Consider the following 18,708-nt stretch of genomic DNA (forward strand, 5'->3'; position numbering starts at 1 on the left):
ATGGATTGAGAGTGAGAAGTTTAACTGCGAGCATTGAGGAAAACACACTTCCTCTAGACTTGACTCTTTCAGAACACCCCCTAAACTAAAGTGACTTGGACTTGCCCATAAAAGGCTGACTTCTGCTTATTTCAATCAAGATTTTTAAAGTCATTTACACAATGAAGGTACAGTCATGAAACAAGCCTCATTCAAACACCTCTGCCATATCAAAGATGCAGGCATAGTAAAACAGTTCAATTATTCCTGACAGTACAAAAGACAGTGTTGGGGAAGTTGTGCAGTAGTATTTTATTCTCTTTAGCTTTGCTTTTAATTGGACAACCACCCAAACAACAGCCCATGTTTTCTAAGTAATCCAACCGTGCTCGGCTATCATTTCGAATGGTTCTCTCAGCAGGCCTCTCAACTATTCCTAGCTCAAGGAGACCCTGTTCTGAGAGAGATCTGCATACTGACAACTGGTTATATAAGGAAAAGTGGTATGAAAATTTAATTTTAAAATGAACCCAGGGGCTGGGGATGTGGCTCAGTGGTAAAGTACTTGCCTAAGCATATGCACAGCCAGGCTTCAATCCTCATTACTGCAATAGGTAAACAAACTCAAGTTTTGGTATATACCTAGACATACACGCTATTTACCTAAAGACAGTCCTGGAGGTAGTCTTAGAGAGCAGTTCCCTAGAACAATACTCAGTTATCTCATTCAAAGGTTTTTAAGTCATCCCATATTTTCTGATTTTATGGGTTAAATTTATTGGTTAAGTTCCTTCCCATTGGAACCTGAGCCTTTTGTTGAAGACAGTATGTAGGTCAAACACCAGAACAGTTCTTGACTGAAGTTTTTAATAAATTACAATTCACCCATTTCTTTTTTGGTATCAGGGATCAAACTCAGGACTTTGCAAATTCACCCATTTCTTAATGAAGATATATTTTTTTCCCATGTAGTATACTCCCAAGGGAGAATTTCTAGCTTGTGAGGAGTTCAGAGACAAGCTACAGTTACACAAAATTTCATGTATGCACCGATCAGCATAAACCTGAAAACAGAGGGCCTAACTTTAATCAAGTATCTAAGGGATTCTTGACTCCAAAAATGTTAGCAACTATTATATTCAGAAATGTTTGTCAAATATCAACTAATTTTTAAAGGCAACATTTACAATAATGTCTGGTTTTGCTGTGAGATACAGGACTGAAAATCAGAGTCAGCTATTTATATACAATAGAGATTGCCTTTGGCTTAAAATTTTGAATATTACAAATTCAATTAACAATATGAAAATTTCCAAAGTTAATTACACTATCTGGTTCTTCTCTTCCTCAACCATGTTACACTGTCCCATTTTTGCCTTCCTAAGTACTTTTCTCATTGGCTAGACATTACAAAAAGAGATTCTTTTTTAACATTTCTGCTTCATATGTTAATAAAGTAAAAAGCAATTTGGAATTTCTACTTATTGGCAGCATATTCAGCCAAGTCTCCTTCTTGAGATACTACCAGTTAGTCACAGTAGCACTTCAAATATTCAAAAAGAAAGGCATAAAACAAACAAACAAACAAACAAATGAGAGCAATGGGGTCAAAACTAAGGTCTGAGAACCTCCCACAGTCATTAGTAGAGAAGCTTTCAGGAGTAGGTGCTTCTCCTTGCCGCTTCTCTTCTAAGAACCACTGATTAAAGTTACACTTGGCGTTTCTCTGTGGGCAACAGACAGAGAAAAGAGAAGTAAAGAATATGGGACTTTTAGAGAAGACCAAATAAAGATTTTAGAGGTCACAAGAGAATCTATCTAAACTCTGTGATCATTTTAGGATCATAGTCTTAAGTCGCCACTGTTGATTTTTTTTTTAAAGTTCTTATTCTCAGAAAAACTTACTGACATATAGAGAAATAAATATTTTGAAAGTATTATAGTTCCTGACCACTTTTACAAACAAAATAATAAAACAAAGCAGAGCACCGTACTGGCAGATCTATAGAAAATGACACTTTTGAAAGTATATATTACTTTTATCTAAACAGAAATTTCACGACCCCTCGCTGGCAAAAGAAAAAAGGCAAAAGAGAACAACACTTGTTTTTATTACCTTACGTGTCTTTAAAAATATGTTAAACATATTGCTAAACATACTCATTAATTTCTTATAGTAACCAAGATATCTGCTTTAAAAGTAACCAAATTAAATATACATTCAAATTTATAAACTAGTCAGTTGCAAGTCTGTATATAAACTATAAATTAAAAGTAATGAAGAGAAGCAATGAAATTTTAACACTCTCAGAAAGTTGCAGTTCAACTTAAAACTGTTATAAGTCATGTTACTTTATGGTATAAAATAATCTTCAGGTTTATGCTGAAGGTAGAGGCTTATGTGGAAGTCAGATTAAGTATAGAACTATATACTTTTAAACTGAATTAAGAAAAGAATAACATGAACATGATAAATGATTAGAAGGCAAATAATTATCAACAATCATTAAAAGCCATATCAGATCTTTGTGCAAATGCAGTGGTTGTGGCAGTTTAGCTCTATTTCTCTTTTAACATTAGATTTTCCTGCATTTGTATCTTTCATAGGTCTTTTTATATGTAAAATGTTTATATAGTATAGACATGATCAAAATTATCAATTTATTCTGAAATACACATTTCAAAACTAGCCACTGGCTAGTGTCAGTTTTGGTTTAGATTTAATTTCTTCTACAGATACGATTTTAATTGTATCTCTGTCAGTTGTCTACACATCTGGTTCAATCCTAACCAGGCTTCTTGAATCAGTGTCAAAAACAGAATGCTACCACAGTTAGAATACACATATATTTATATATAGTCACAGCAGAAAAAAATTAAGTTTTCACATTTTAATCTTCAACAGTTAGTATCATTTTGACAGTCAGTTACAATTTCAGTAAGAGGTTATTAACTTTGGAGTTATAACTAAACTACATTTAAAAAAAATCTGCTTGGGCCGGGGATTTAGCTCAGCGGTTTTGCTGCCTGCTGCGCAAGCGCAAGGACCAGAGTTCGATGCCCGGTACCAAAAAAAAAAAAAAAAATCTGCTGTCTCAAGGTTTGCCTAGCAAATGCATGCTGCACCTGAGTACCTTTTGCAGTACAAGTTTCATTAGGCGGCATTGCTAGTAGTCGATCACCAGTCTGAATATAACCGGCTTCAATTTTACCCGTCACACAAAATCCAGATCCTTGATCTGCAAAAAATGTCAAAATCCTATGATTTATATAGCAATGTTATCTGATGACTATACTGTATATTTAGTTATAGAAAACTAGTAGTTTAATGGACATAAGCAATAGTCATTTCAGATTTTTTAACATCTCTAAGTATGGCATACAGCATTCCTACTTTTTTCTCACAAATAAATATACTCATACTACAAAAAGGGGAGGTTCATTACTTTCTCAAATATTTAATGAGTAACAGGCACTCTACTAAACTGAGGGAGAAAGGATGAAAATATAAATCTCTACCTGTAAGAAATTTTACCCTAGTAAAGAGAAAGACAAAAACAATCACACTGAACTAAGACAAATGCTGTTTAAAATAAGTAAGAATCCATGACAGCTTGCTTAGGGTATTGGTCAATGGTAGAGCACTTGCCTAGCACAAGATCCACAAGACCCTGGATTCTATCACCAGCATCACCAAGGGGGAAAAAAAAAAGGGTTGGAACAGGTAAAACCTGAAGCAACAGAGGCAGGGAAGGGAACATAATAAAGGGCCTCACAAATTACATTTAGGGTCTAAATTTTATCCTACAGCTTAAATAGGAAGCCAGTACAGAATTGTTAACACAGAACTGACATGAAAATATTTCTGTATTTGAATGGAGGCTGATAGAAATATACACACTGAATATAGGAAGGAACAGTCAAGAGTAGGAATAAAGAATGGCAATTTAGAGTTAAGTAAGTGAAGCATAATGACAAAAAGGGAGAAATCTGAAAAGACCATGCATAAGTTGGAGACAGGAAATTAAGAACAAGATGCATTTTAGCCTTGGCAAATCTGAAGTGCCTAGGAGATACAGGTGACAGAGCTGCATTCCAGGGGGACAAACCACACCACACTGCATGACATGGTACCCTCAGGGCACTCATGGGGGAGCTATTTAGCTGCAGTAGAGCACATAGGTGTGAAGGGCAAGTAAGCAAGCCTGGTAAGAGATACAGATTTGGGAAGCATTAAGACCCATGCAATAGAGGAACTCAAGGAAGTCAGAACATAAGGAGTACGCAGAGTAAGAAAAGAACTGAGGCAACTGAACACCATGTAGAGTTAAGAGAATGGGGAGCCCTCAAAAAGTAAAGAAATGAGAGAAACAGGGGAGCAGGAGAAAGCAGGTCACAGAAACCAAGGTAGAAAAGTTTCAAGATGGATGTCTGCCAGCATCGGAAGTAATGTCAAATTCAAGGAAGAAGATAGAACTGACAAATGTATACTGACTTTGGCGACCAAGAAGTCACTTAGTGACCTCAGCAGACACACTAAGGGGAGCAGTGGAATAGTGCAGGTAGAAGCCAAAAAGCAATCGAAAGTGAGAATAAGGTAAGAATTTAGAGTCAGCAAGCAATTATTAAAAGTAACTACCTCTTGTATTTTTAATAAATAATTATGTCCCAGGTACTGGGCTAGGCCCTACAGATAGAGAAGAAAGTCCTTCAGGGAGTTCACAATCTACATGAAATAAATAGCATGGACACAATTCTAACACTGCATGATAACTGCAATGATGAAGGGTACCGAGGAGAACACAGAGGGATGCCTTGGGGTATAAGTGAGGCTGAGCATGCTCATTACCCATTTATTGCTGCTCACTTCCTAATCTACTCTTCACTGCCTGCTCTGGGTCAGTGGAGATTTGGGGGATAACTGACATTTTTACAGTAGTGATTATTCCACTATATAAATGTAATACTAACTGAGATATTTTATTCTATTTCTATTTTATAGCTTTCTAGATAGGATCTAGTTCAGGCTATCATAGTTATTAATTCTTTATAGTAAATTTTTCCTTATACCCATGTGTGATATCTATTTCCCAGGTGGACTCAGACTGCTTCCAATGGGTAGGAAATGGGCAGAGAGAACCCAGAGAGAGAATAGCAAGCATGGAAACAAGGATAGAAACAGTTGCAACAAAGATTCTAGATTATTAAGAAACAGAACAATCCGTCTGGTTGGAGCATATTGGAAACTAAAGGGGTCTAATGGGAGAGAAAAGCCCACAAGATTAAAAAGATAAAAGATAAGATTTTCTTATACTTGAAAGATGAATATGAGATGGGAAACAGTGAGTCAATTGAAAGTTTTTCTAGGGAGGGGAGCTAAATGACTAGAAATCCACATTTTAGAATTAATTTGACAAGGATCTTTATATTGGTATGGGAAGGGAGAATCTGAAAACATTAACTTTATCCAAGAAAGGAGGACAGGACAGAATGAAAAGGAGCAAGGCATAATGAAAAAGCCCTGTAGAGTTAACACTTACCTTTGAACACATCTGACACACATAATCTAAAAGGCTTGTCAATAGATCTTTGAGGAGGCTTGAAAGAATCTGAGAGAAAATGGCAAAAAGCAGGGTGAATTCAAAATGTGGGGCTATGGATGTAATTTAACAATAGAGCACATGCTTGGAATATATAAGGGTCTGGATTCCATCCCCAGCACCAAAAAAACACACCAAAAAAACAACAAAAAAAACCTTTTTCACTCTCTCTAATGAATCCATTATAGTCCCACTTCTACTAGAAAATAATTGCACCTTATAAAACCTAATAACAGGGCCAGGCATTTAGCTCAGCGGTTCCAGCACTTGCCTTGCCAAGTGCAAGGTCCCGAGTTCAATCCCCAGTACCAAAAATAAGTAAATTAAAAATTAAAAACTAAGAGCAAATGACTATCATTCATATAGTACTTTACATTTATAAGACATATTTACACATGATTTAATTTCAACAACAGTCTATGAGACAAGTAAGGTACAGCAGGCATTAGCTTTGTTAATTAAAATGAAGAAAGGTGAGTATTAAATATTATACATTGTTTCAAAACTGGAAAGCTAGCTCCTCACACTACAAACTACACATTTTCATATAGATTACTACCCATAAAGAACTCTAAATAATGCATTGAAATTAGAATGGCAGTATACTTACCAATTTGTTCTAATAAACATAGTCCTTTATACCATTTCGTGAGTTCATTCAACTGAGATCTTGTGATTAGATTTTCACCACTGAGACCACTTGTAGGGATAAAAGCTACATCACTCTCCTGTTAAAAAGACTGAATGTATGAAACTTGATACTACTTGTTTCTAAAAAAGGTAAAAGATTCACTATTACATAACTGCATCAAGTTTGCAAATGCAACAATATAATTTTTTAAATAGATGATATTGTATAACTACAGCCCTGAGGTTATTGGATCCAACAGTTTTCAACTTTTTTGATTTTAGGAGAAATCTGCAAATTTACTTCACAACACTCAAGTATTTTTACCTAGTGATACAGGCATATTACAGATTTTTGCTACAGAGAGAAATTCTTCTCTACCAATATTCCCTAAACCTACACGAACATAATTGGTGAGGGAAAATTCTTACTTATATAAAATCCAAGCCACATATTCAACATACGCAATTGTCTAAGGTCAAGAAAACCAAGAAATGATGAGGAATAAACAGCAAAAACGAACATATTTAACAAGATAAAAATACTATTAGTATTAGTTTTTTTCTCATATAAATAAAGTGACTTACACAAGTAATACATTTTAAATTATCCTACCTTAAAGCCCGCTTGCTTAAGAAAGTGCCCAAGTTTTCCAGTAATTTCTTGAAACCTTTCTAGTTGCCAATTAACCTGATAAAGATTCAATTTGCTTTTAGAATTATACTTCAGAACATAATATATAAAATTTTAATTTCTATAAAATTTTAATTTCTACAAAATATAATCAAAACAATATAAAATATAAACACAAAATCTATTAAATATAAAACCTATTAATATTAAAACTCAAAATTTAAGATCATACCATTAACATAATCTAAATAAAACAGAAATTCTAGAAATAATCTTCAATATGTTTAGAATTTTTACATAAGCTAAAAGTGATTTCAAATTTGGAGAGAAAAAATGTATAATTTATTAAATTGTGCTTGGGTCAACTCGTAGAATAAAATAAAAGTATAGACACCTATCACAGCCAATCTGACTAAAAAAGTATATGCAACATTAACTCTAAATAATGATATGCAGTATTTAAAAGTGTACTAATGTCTACAACTTATGTGAAAAACATGCCAAATAAGATGGATTAATAAATGGATTAAAAAAGTAGAGAAAAAACTGTGACCAAGTAGTAGAATCTTAAGTAGTAGCTGCAATATCAGTGTTTATTGTAAAATTCAACTTTACATGTAAAATTTTTCATAATAAAATGCTAGGAAAAAATTTTAAATACATATAATAATGATACTATAAAATTAGTAATAGAAAATATAGGTGAATCTTTATCTCATCCTAGAGTTAAAAACATACCTAAACATATACAAAACTGTCAGAAGGAAACATTTATATATTTGAGTATATGTTCAAAACAAACTATAAACAAAATCAAAACTGAATACACTATATAAATAATTCCCTACATTAAAAAGATATATTTAAGTATTAATATTCATAGGACAGTACATTTTTTAAGAAAAAACACGTTTTGTATATCAAATCAGATAATTTTTTAATAACAACAATGTTTATAAATGTCTAATAAAGAAAATACACTGTATGTGCCAAGAGTAAATACCTAAGAACATTTCTCAAAGGCATTTGGATCATAATAATCAAATCTTAAAAGATGCAAATATATGCCCTTAGGCTCAGAAATTTCCTAGAATAAATCATTTCTAAATACAGTCACACATACACACAGAACAATTAAAAATTTCAGAAGTAGGAAACTGGATAATTCAACTGAAATTGGCTAGAATGAAGCCATGAAAACTTTTTTTTTAATATAGTTCTTAATTACTTGAAAATATACACAAGAATATTATCTTTTTTTAAAAAAGCAGGGCCAGAGATGTAACTCAGTGGCGCTGCACCTGTCTGGCACAGTTCTGAATTCAATTCCCAGTACCGCAAAAAAAATAATAAAGCAGATACAATACATTATAACCCAATGTTGCGGTATAACACAATGATAGCAATACAATTATTAACAACAGTATCATCGTTATTTCAATACATTTTGAGATGGTTTTGCACTTTCATTTTACTATAAGTGTATATTATTTTATAATTAAAATAATTTTTAACTTTCAGAAATTCATTTTAAAAATAAGAGCATTATTGCTTAAAAATTACTAATATTTCATTTATTTAAAATCAGAATAGTGGGGCCGGGGATTTAGCTCAGTGGTTCCACTGCCTGCCTCATAAAATCAGAATAGCAAATTTATTTTTTAAATGATGCCATCTTGATTAATAAAATGTAAACTACTCAAATCCAGGTCATCTGCATGGGGAGAATATCTTAATTAGTATTGAAAATAAATTTTCTCAAAGCCCTTATATACCTGATCCATTTTATTGACTGCAACTGCAAGTTGTGTCACTCCAAGAGACCTGACCAAGAGGCCATGCTCACGTGTTTGCCCTCCAGTCTCAAATCCAGCTTCAAACTCTCCCCTGCTGGCATCGACAACTAAAACAGCTACATCTGCCTAAGGAAGAAAAACCATTCAAAACTAGAAATAACGTCACAACACTTTAATTCAAAGGACATACTACTCAATTCACTATTTAGTCAGATTTTATAGGAAGAACCCAACCCCAACCTGATACCAAACACCAAAAAAAATAAATAAATAAAACAAAAGAACCCCATTGATAGGTTAGAATTTTAAAGTAAAAGATAAATACTAACACACATACTCAACCAAAAGTAATGATATCAAGAATAATAAAAAGTCCATACCTGACTACATAATAATTAGAATATCCAAAGGGAAAACTATGAATAAATTAAAACCTAAGTAAACAGGGACAAGTATGCTCAACATATAATGTAAAAGCTGTAATTTCAATGTACAGTCTTTACCAAAAAAGGAAAGAGGCAGAGCTCTATAGAAAACTAGTTAAGATGCCAGCAAACAATTTACTAAAGAAATACAAATGACCAGAAAACATGAAAAAAAATTTTCTTGAGAACCAAACAAAAAAAAGGAAATTAACAATATATTGACATATTCCCATCTTGTTTTTATAAGTCATAATGTTAAAGATTTAAAAGAAAATTATTTACTCTAGGCAAAGGTGCAGAGAGACAAGCATTCTCATTTTCTGCTTATGAAAGTACAGCTTTCTGGACAGCATTTGCAGAGTAAGGATAAACAGCCCTAAAATTATGCATCTTTTACATCAACTTCACCTCCAGGAATTTATTCTCGAGAAGTAACATGGATCTACAAAGATATTCATCAGACTATTGTTATAATGATGAAAAGTTATGAATGAATTAGCCAAACAGCATATTCATCTTCTATAGCTATTGAAAAGAACCTTGAATAACACACTTTCCTAACCTTTGTGGATGATTTTGTGAATTAGAAAGACACTCTGCCTTTCATATTCAATTATACTCAAAAAAGGAAGAAAGCCAATGTCAGGTTAGCTCATTTTCCTTGTTAGCCTTAATGAAACTGGCTTGGTATGATTCTCACTTCTGTGCTTCATTGTGCATTTACAGCATAAGCAGGAGATTGTATAAATGGAGATGTTCCTCCATTTCCATTCTTATCAATTATTTCTGTCAGTGCATTGCCAGGACATTAAAGAATGTTCATGCTCCCCTTCAGGTTTTTCCTTGAGTGCATAGCTGTTCACAAAGAAATCTGCTTTTCTGTAATCCAAAATAGAACAGCTAAACGTCATTGTATTCCCCTCATTAGCTATCTCTGACTGATTGTCACTTTCTCTCAAGGGTCTTCTGATATTCCATTCACATCATTAAGTGCCCTGGACTTTTGGTCACTTTTTCTCTTTCTTGCTTCCTCCATGGCAGTATGTTTTTACTATCTAGTTTTTAAAGATTTTCATATATATTATCATCTAATCCTCACCCTACTGGGAAATGAAATAGTCAAGCCAAGAATTGAGTAGCTACGTGGTCATAGCAGAATGTTATAATTTAAACTAGAGTATCATTCATACCCTTTGGTCTTTGAGGCAATTTACACTATCATTTCTTTTGCCTCTTATTACTCAAATACTCCTGCTTTACTTCTACTTTTAATCTTTCATGACCCATAATGCTGAATTCTAATTTCTTCAAGGACATCTAGTTCTTTTGATCAAAGATTCTTAGTTAAGACTATATACTGGGACAATCCACTTGAAAACTGGCTCTTTGGTTCACACTTATTGTCACAAGTAAGTCTCATACTTCAGGCAAGTTGTATGATCTCTCTGTGACACCAAGCTACTTCACAGAAACACAAGGGGAGAAGGGTTATATAGTTTATATAAACTGTATTTATGTCTATATAAAAGACCTAGTTCTTAACTCCTAGGGTCAATAATTGTACATCTCTCATCAGGTTTTACTAGTAACTGTAAAACTTACCTTTGCAGTTTAAAACCAGAAATTCACTGAATTGGTATTAAGATACCTAATGCCATTAATTAGTGTTCTACCTAATCTGCTTTCCTATTACGACCTCCAAGAAACTGCTGGGAAATTTCTCTAGTAATTTCTCATACTTTCTATGCAATAGTCCTTGTCTTTGGAAGTACAAAGGCTTTTATATTTTCAATATAATGGAATTCAATTAGATAATCTAAAACACTTTCTGAATTCTATAAGGAGTTTAGAATAAATGATCTTTATGATAACTCTGGATTCTTGGGTTCTAGATTTCAAAAACATTTTCCTCTGCTTTTTCTCATGTTTGCTTCTCCCATTAAACTCTCAAAATGTGCTCTGTAGTTAACACATCACCACACTGCCTCCCACAATATTAGACACACAGCAAGGATTCAATAAATATTCAATGAATTAAAAATGCACGCACACACATGTATACATAGACAAACACATAAAAGAACATACAGAGAAGTTAAAACCACACTCTATACTTTGGTAAACAAAAAAGATAAAGAGAAACTAAAACCACATTATATACTTTGGTAAACACAATGAGGATAATATATATACATAATAGGCATATTATAGGGACAGGTATTAAAATGGGGATGACATAGCCCTCACAGAATTGCTCATAAGGATTGTATTACACTAAATGCACACTTTAAATACCACAGTGTCTGATCCATATTAAGTAATAAATCAACAATCAACACTGATAATTATATTTCAACTTTTCATGACATTCAGTACATGACTCTTAATATTCTAAAATTATATACTAACTTTCTAAAATGAAACCAAATATTACCTATCTTCAAATATACTCTATACTTTCAGGTAGACAAATGCTCATATTAATATTCCTTTTCAGGGAGTGAAACCTGGGGTCAACTGCTTGAAGTTATAGTCAAAGTCAAATTTTTAAACTCTTTATATTTCCCAAAACTCATCCATTATGAAAGAAACCAATGCCCTATATAGTGTTGTTTTCATTAAAGTAATATATCTTTGATATTTTTTCAGTATCCTTATTAAAAATTATGTATGTTTACAAACTGTAATTATTTTCCAATCCTTTAAAGAGAGCATTCACTTATTTTACCTAAAACTGGAGCTGCCCTCAGTAGAGAGGGCAGCTCCAGTTGTCACATCAGCAACTGATGAGACCTGTCCATGTTTGAGGGAGCCTTCTTATCTTTGCCAGTCTGACTGGTGGTAAATGGTACTTCTGGAGTTTTAATGTGCATTTTTTCTTTTATAAATAAACTTTCAAATAATTATTACTTCAGAAAGTAAATAAACCACTAGGGTACAGAACCCAAGCTTTATTATTTCTGTATAATTAGCTCTTTAAAAAGACATAGAATTGGAATCAGAGTAATAAGGCAGATCTTGACACAGTCACTCTATCAATAAATGAAATTAAAAGCTATACTTCGTTAAATATTTTCTCATCATTTTTTTTTTTGTACCGGGGATTGAACTCAGGACCTTGCACTTGAGAGGCAGGCGGCGGCACCACTGAGCTAAATCCCTGGCCCATCATCATTTTGAACTACAAGGAATTCACAGACTTTATAGAGTTGCTAGTTTATAATATCCTGAAAAAGGTTTTATAAAGATAAAGAGATCATGAAAAACATAGCATTTCTCAATTTTTTCAAACTGTTTAAAAGTTAAATTTTTAACTTAAAAACTTAAAATCCTAGAATTACAACCTTAGCATCAAGAAATGTATGTACGAGTTCCGGGTCGGGCAGCAGCAGGAGCTGCAGAGGGCTCTCTGGCCGGAGCCAGGCGGGTCCGCGGGGAGGAAGCGGGCAGTCGGCGGAAAGGGAGCGGAATAAAGAAGGTGAACCAAAAAGGGAAAAAGAGGAGATTATAGACAGAAAATGTCAGGCAACAAAGAAAGGAAGAGTGATGGTGATGAAGCTCTTAATGAAGCAAGACACATCTTCATTAACTGATGCTCTAGAGCAAGTTGCAAAGCAACAACAATCACAAACATCAGAAATAGAAAAGAACAAAAAGGCTGTGTTCCATTTACAGAATGAACTTCATGAACTTGAAAAGCAAACAGCAGCAGTCTGTGCTGAAACTAAAGAAACAGAGAGGCAAATTTATCAGCAAGATGCTGCCATTGAGAATTCCAAACTTCAATGTGGAAGCCTGGAAATTCAAATCAAGACCTTATATACTGAAAATATAAAGCTTAAATTTGAAAATATAAAGCTTAAATATAAAGCTTAATTTTTATAGCAACAGCTCAAGAAGATTTTGGTGAACAGATGAAGAGATATAATGCATATTATGTAAAAATAAAGGCTCATAAAGATGGTCTGGGGGAAATAGAAAGAAAATGGTCATTTATGACTGAACTTTATGAAAAAAGAGATCTCATTAAAACACTAAAGCCAATGAAAGAGGAACTTAGGCAAGGCCTCCAAAATCCAGGCGGAAACAGAATAACACAAATACAGGAAGATATCTCAAAGCTAAAGAATAAAATTGAAACTGTAAAAGAATCTATCAGTAAAACAACTTGTTTTCTTGAAGAAGAAAAAAAGACACAAGAAAAATTAAAAAAAGAAATAGAGGCACAGTATAAGAGATATGATGCAATTCTGAAGCGTTTGCATTGTCAGGTAAACAAGCTGCAGTCAAATAGAAGACAATGGCAATGGAACATTGAACAACTGGAAAATACTGTAGCTGAACTAAGAAAATCCATAGGAATGAAAGATTAACATTGCCATAGGGCAATGTGGAACAGAGACCATGCCAACCAAAATTATGAGACAGAATATTAAGAAAATCTTTCTTAACAATAAGCAACCACTGTCAAAAGCCTGTATTAATGACAGATATATTTTCTCTCTTAAAAATCAGTTATCTATGAGTTAAAGTATTTTTCCAACCTTATAATAACAGCACTAGGTAGACAATAGCAATCCTTACAGGAGAATAGTGGAAGAGTTTCTGTGAATATTTCAAGTGTGTAGGCTATATTATATTCAGAATACCCATTTATAACCATGCTGTATTCACTACTCTACAAAGTAAAAATTTAGAAGAAAATAAACAATTGAATTTTCAATGATTTAAGTTGAGATATTAAAAAAAAATGTATGTACAGTTAGTACATTATATATAGTTAAGGAACTATCTTGTACCTGAGCTGCTCCTGTAATCATATTTGGAATGAAATCCTTATGGCCTGGAGCATCCATTAATGTAATAACTTTGGTTGCGGTTTCAAACTTTGTCATACCAACATCCATTGTGACTCCCCTTAAACAAAACATAAAATGGTTAGAAAGTACTACATAAACAATCAGATAGATTAACTTATTTAATAATAAGCTAAATGAACCTGAATTCTTAAGTAACAATGGGAATTTTATTATACAGGCCATTCTTTTGAATGAGTAAGCGATCAACTGGGTCTGGAAAAACTGCTATAATAGAATCATACCCACATAGCTTTAAAAAAAAGTTGTGGGGGCAGCAAGAATTCAATCAAAATGATAAGTGTGTACTTCCCATTTCCTAATTTTTATACATCTCTAGATGGGAGAAAAATGAATACTGCAATGAGAAAACATCGAGTGAAAAATGACACTATTGAGAATAATTTTCCTCATGTTCTCTGTTTATGGTTCATAAGTATACAAATAAACTTATAAAATGTTCATTTGTAAACCTGATCAATATGTTACGTAACTAAAAAAACAGGAGGCTATTAAGGGAGATTCCCAATTTTTTAAAAATTGCACTATGAGTAGCGGTTCCCATTTCAATCTTCTTGGAGACCAACACAGTGCCTCTTTTCAGCCACAAAAATGAAGATTCAGACTATAAGAAACTTCAAGGAAAGTCTACAAGAGCACTAAGTCATCTGAAACCTCTGGAATTTAGAAAGGGAAATCATTTACAGAAAAGCTAGGTTTGTCCCAGGATCATCCAAAGTAACAAATAATTGTACTTACTCCTTTTCACTATCAAAAAAATTCCAACAATTAGAGCAATGAACTACAAGCAGTAAAGTAAATGTGGTTTCTTTGGTCAAGTCCTCAGAGTTTAATCTGAAACTATGAGTCATTTGAGTTTGCAAAAGTGATGCCTGATTTTTTCTTAATGACTTGTAAATCATCTAGGGACCAGGGCAACCTCAGAACAGTCATGAACCAAGACATATTCTGAGCTCCTCCCTAAATTATTTGACTAAGGATATTCTTTGACCTAGCTCTGGTCTTGATTGGTAACTAAGAATATGAAAATGTTGCTTGGTCTGCTAGTTTTTGTTCTTCAACATCTGAGAAGAATACAAAATTTACAAATATTTAACATAGTGGAGTAAGTAACATACTATATTTTAAAATGTTATCCAGGAACACATAATAGAGTGAGCTAGAATTTCTATTATATACCTAAAAGCTTCTGCTATGTACATAATGAAAGAATACTATAAAAATTATATCAGGCTGAACAACAGAGAATTAGCAGGAGCAAAAATATGACAGCCAACCATATGTAGTACTCTAAAAACTAAAATGAGCAATCCCTATAGGAATCAAATAGATAATTAGCTTACTTTCCAACTCAACTCATATATTAAGTAAATTCAGCCAGGCCATTCTAACTTAAAATCATACTGTTCTCAGTCTTCCTGTTTACTAGATGACACAAAGAAAACTAAACACCATATACTTTAATAAGCTGCTTTTTTAAGCAAGTGAAAATTATCTAGCTTTCTAATATTGATAACATATACAAAATGCCACTGTTTTCCAAAAGTTGGCAACTGTCCAGCTAACTTTTACTAAGATGAAAAACAAGTTTGTAATATTACACAGAGATAAAAAGATACCTAAGAGGAGGAAAAAGAGACCAGTATAAATTCCTATTTATCAGGAGACCTAATGAGTATTATGGCCTACTCTACTGAGAACTATATATAACAATGCAGACAAGACTGCAAGAAAATAAACACAAAACAGTATGAAAATCTAGTTATATTCTCAAAGCACATTCAGATCGAAGACATTAAGGAACAGTTTAATCCCATTTAATTTAGAAGGATTTTCACAGCTTGCTAGTTACTATTTTGATACAGTTGATACATATGCCATTTCACTTAATTATTAGTGTCCTTTGGTTTCTCCATCCCTAACAGCTCTACTATGATAAATATTGGCACTCTGAAAGGACTTCAAAGGAAATACTATTCCTTGGCCAGAGCTATATAGAGAACCTACATTCCCTGATAGAATCCCTCTAAAATTAGTTGTAAACACAGATGTGGAGGGCCAGGGATTTAGCTCAGTTGTTTCGCCGCCTGCTGCGCAAGCGCAAGGACCTGAGTTCAATCCCTGGTACGAAAAAAAAAAACAAAACACAGATGTGGATACAGAAAGAATAACTGACTAGATATATCTCTACAAAGAACGCAAGTCTAATTATTCCTTTGTTCACTCTCATGAAAAGGTAATACATGAAAGTATAAAAATGAATCAAGTCTGGTATTTTTGATTCACTGATCACTTTGAATCCAGATAGAAAAATTTACTACAGTTGCCTTTTCTTTATAACCTGACAGAAGATGAAAAGTCTTACTCCTATCTTTAATTCAAAATCAAGATAAGTGAACATCACTTAGGGAACTAACAACTAAAAATTCTCCCACAGAATAATCAGCTTAGGGTTTGTGCTTCTTTATTCCTTGTTATTTTATCTTGTTTTTGATGAACATTCTTTTAACTAGCCTCACAGATATAGAAAGAAATATGTAATTACAATGAACAAAACAATAAAAATAATTCCTTGATAATTAAGGCTTTTTTTCTAAAGCATTTCATCATATGTTTAGGTACTTAATATATATAACATATTTTAAAGGACTGCATCACTTTAAACTGAAAACTTTGAAATATAGTGACTACCTTTCCCTTTCTTCGCCAGTCTCATCCAAGACCCATGCATATGCAAATGAAGCCTTGCCAGCCTTTTTAGACTCTTGTTCATACTTATGCATAGTTCTTTTGTTCACATTACCCAGGAGATAAAGCATGTGGCCCATCAGAGTACTTTTCCCAGCATCAACATGACCTAAGGAAAATTGATTGAAGATTAATACCAGGTACATTTCCAGATGTGGTTCACATTGAGACACTGAGTGAATGTGTGATTCAATAATTCAGGTCAGTGTTTACAGTAATCATATGCATTTTTATCAAATGACAGTTAAAACATCTAAACGGGGAAAAAAAGCTTGTCTCTTTAGAGTGAGATCATTTCCCCTGATCTTTGGAAATACAGGCCATCTTTTAAATGTTCACAAAATGGAAATGCCACAAACCCAGTCAAATGGCCTTCTTGGTAACTTGGCATTGTCACCCGGTGTGACCCAGAAGCATTACGATGCAACACCTCCTTGCTTTGCCTCAACTGCACTTGTGTAGGAACTCATCATTCCCATGCACCCCTAGAAAGGTGAGGTAAAGCAGAGCGACCCGACAGTTCAGGACATACCAATGACCACCAAGTTGAGGAGATGCTTGCCGCCCTGCCGCTTCTCCAGCTCTGCTTTCACATCTACCTGCGGCCTCAGCTTGCCAGACTTTTTTACTGCTGTTGGTGTTGAACTCTGCTCTTCTACTTGACTGGAGTGGGGTGGAAGAGCTGATCTAGTAACAGTCTCAAGAATGTCAGAAGTAACACCAGTATCTTCAGCAGCAGGTCCTTTTTGAGGTGTCTGAATAATATGACCATTTTCTTCAGCAGTTACCCTACAGAAGGCAGATAGGAAAGAAGTCCTTGAACTCCATTTATAATGTCACTATAATGTCAGAAGGGCACAGAAGATGTCTTTTTAATCCTTTAGTTTCTAGATCAAATATGATCTCTACAAAGTGGCTAATGTCTGTTAGAAAGTAAAACCCACACCACACAAATACAGACTTGAAGATCCCAGAAGAAAAAGTCTACCAAAACCTAAGAAAAACATATTCTGTAAAATAACTAAAATTTAAAAGCTGAAATCCATAGCCTTGGTTCTATAATCAACCCTATCAGATGCAGATGCCATAAAGGAGATAGTTCATAAAATTCATACCAAATGTGTTACTGGAGACAAATTAGTATTAGTTTTACCACTAATTCATCTTTTCAACAGGATAGACTATGATCTTTTTTGCTAAAATACTAAGTTTAAAGGGAAATATCTCTAAATGTCTATAGTTTAATATTTTTTTCAGAATAAGAAAAATTTATTGAGAGAAAGATGGCTTCTGTCTAAGAGAGTCAGAAGGGGAACAGGAAAAGTGGGTTGCCCCAATAGTATAATATTTTTGACAAAAGCACTTTAATACATAGTTCAGCAAACATTTGATTTATTTAAAACTCCAACATCCACTGATGTTGAGAAAAAAAAAAAGATGTACAAATGAAACAATCATGTATTACTTCCAAAAGCTTACAACTTAGTGAAAGATAAAGTAGAAACAAGACTATCTAGCTTAATTTATCTCTGTCTTGGCCAATGATAATGGCAAAGAGTGAGTTAAATTGTAAGATTCAGAACGAAGTTAATTATATCCAACTCAATGTGGATCTGGCAAAGAGAAACTACATACAGATAGTTATAATAATCACCTAAGACTGTAGTAATGGAAACATGTAAGAAGAGTAGATTTCTGTCTTGGCCCTGTTAACAAAAAAGATTACTTTTTCCCACCCAGGAGTTTAATATCCTCAACACTATCCCTTCATCCTATGCCTCAGGAAAAGAGACACATTAGTTACATTTGCAACTTCACTGAAGCCTCACATCCATCCTCTTCTGATTTTGGTTTTCCACATCTCCACTAACCAAATTTAGGCATTCATTTTTTAGCACTGCTTAGATTAGCTCCATATTGAACTAGTAGGGAACAAAAATTTAGTATGTGGAAAGTCTCTCCATATTTTTAAAGAATTTTAATAGACTAAATTAAGGAAAATCAAACTCAGACTATAATGAG

General features: G+C 33.6%; 1 protein-coding gene and 1 pseudogene across 3 annotated transcripts in view; one reads left to right on the forward strand and one right to left on the reverse strand.

Annotated features, from left to right (window-relative positions):
- Positions 1–18,708, reverse strand: part of Hbs1l (HBS1 like translational GTPase) — an 85,396-nt gene that overhangs the window by 10,489 nt on the left and 56,199 nt on the right. For all 3 annotated transcript variants that reach the window (XM_021249543.2, XM_004871504.3, XM_087190003.1), the window contains 8 exons: positions 17,219–17,475; positions 16,630–16,795; positions 13,861–13,978; positions 8,616–8,762; positions 6,823–6,897; positions 6,190–6,307; positions 5,520–5,588; positions 3,114–3,218 (listed from right to left, as the gene is read on the reverse strand). In XM_021249543.2, the coding sequence (XP_021105202.1) occupies positions 3,114–3,218; positions 5,520–5,588; positions 6,190–6,307; positions 6,823–6,897; positions 8,616–8,762; positions 13,861–13,978; positions 16,630–16,795; positions 17,219–17,475 (1,055 nt within the window). The remainder of the gene's footprint in view (positions 1–3,113; positions 3,219–5,519; positions 5,589–6,189; positions 6,308–6,822; positions 6,898–8,615; positions 8,763–13,860; positions 13,979–16,629; positions 16,796–17,218; positions 17,476–18,708) is intronic.
- Positions 12,961–13,576, forward strand: LOC101720308 (coiled-coil domain-containing protein 122 pseudogene; annotated as a pseudogene).

This window comes from Heterocephalus glaber, unplaced genomic scaffold (assembly GCF_053883595.1).
Source record: "Heterocephalus glaber isolate CG9 unplaced genomic scaffold, H.glaber_assembly_v1.0 deba00001550, whole genome shotgun sequence".
NCBI classification, from domain to species: domain Eukaryota; kingdom Metazoa; phylum Chordata; class Mammalia; order Rodentia; family Bathyergidae; genus Heterocephalus; species Heterocephalus glaber.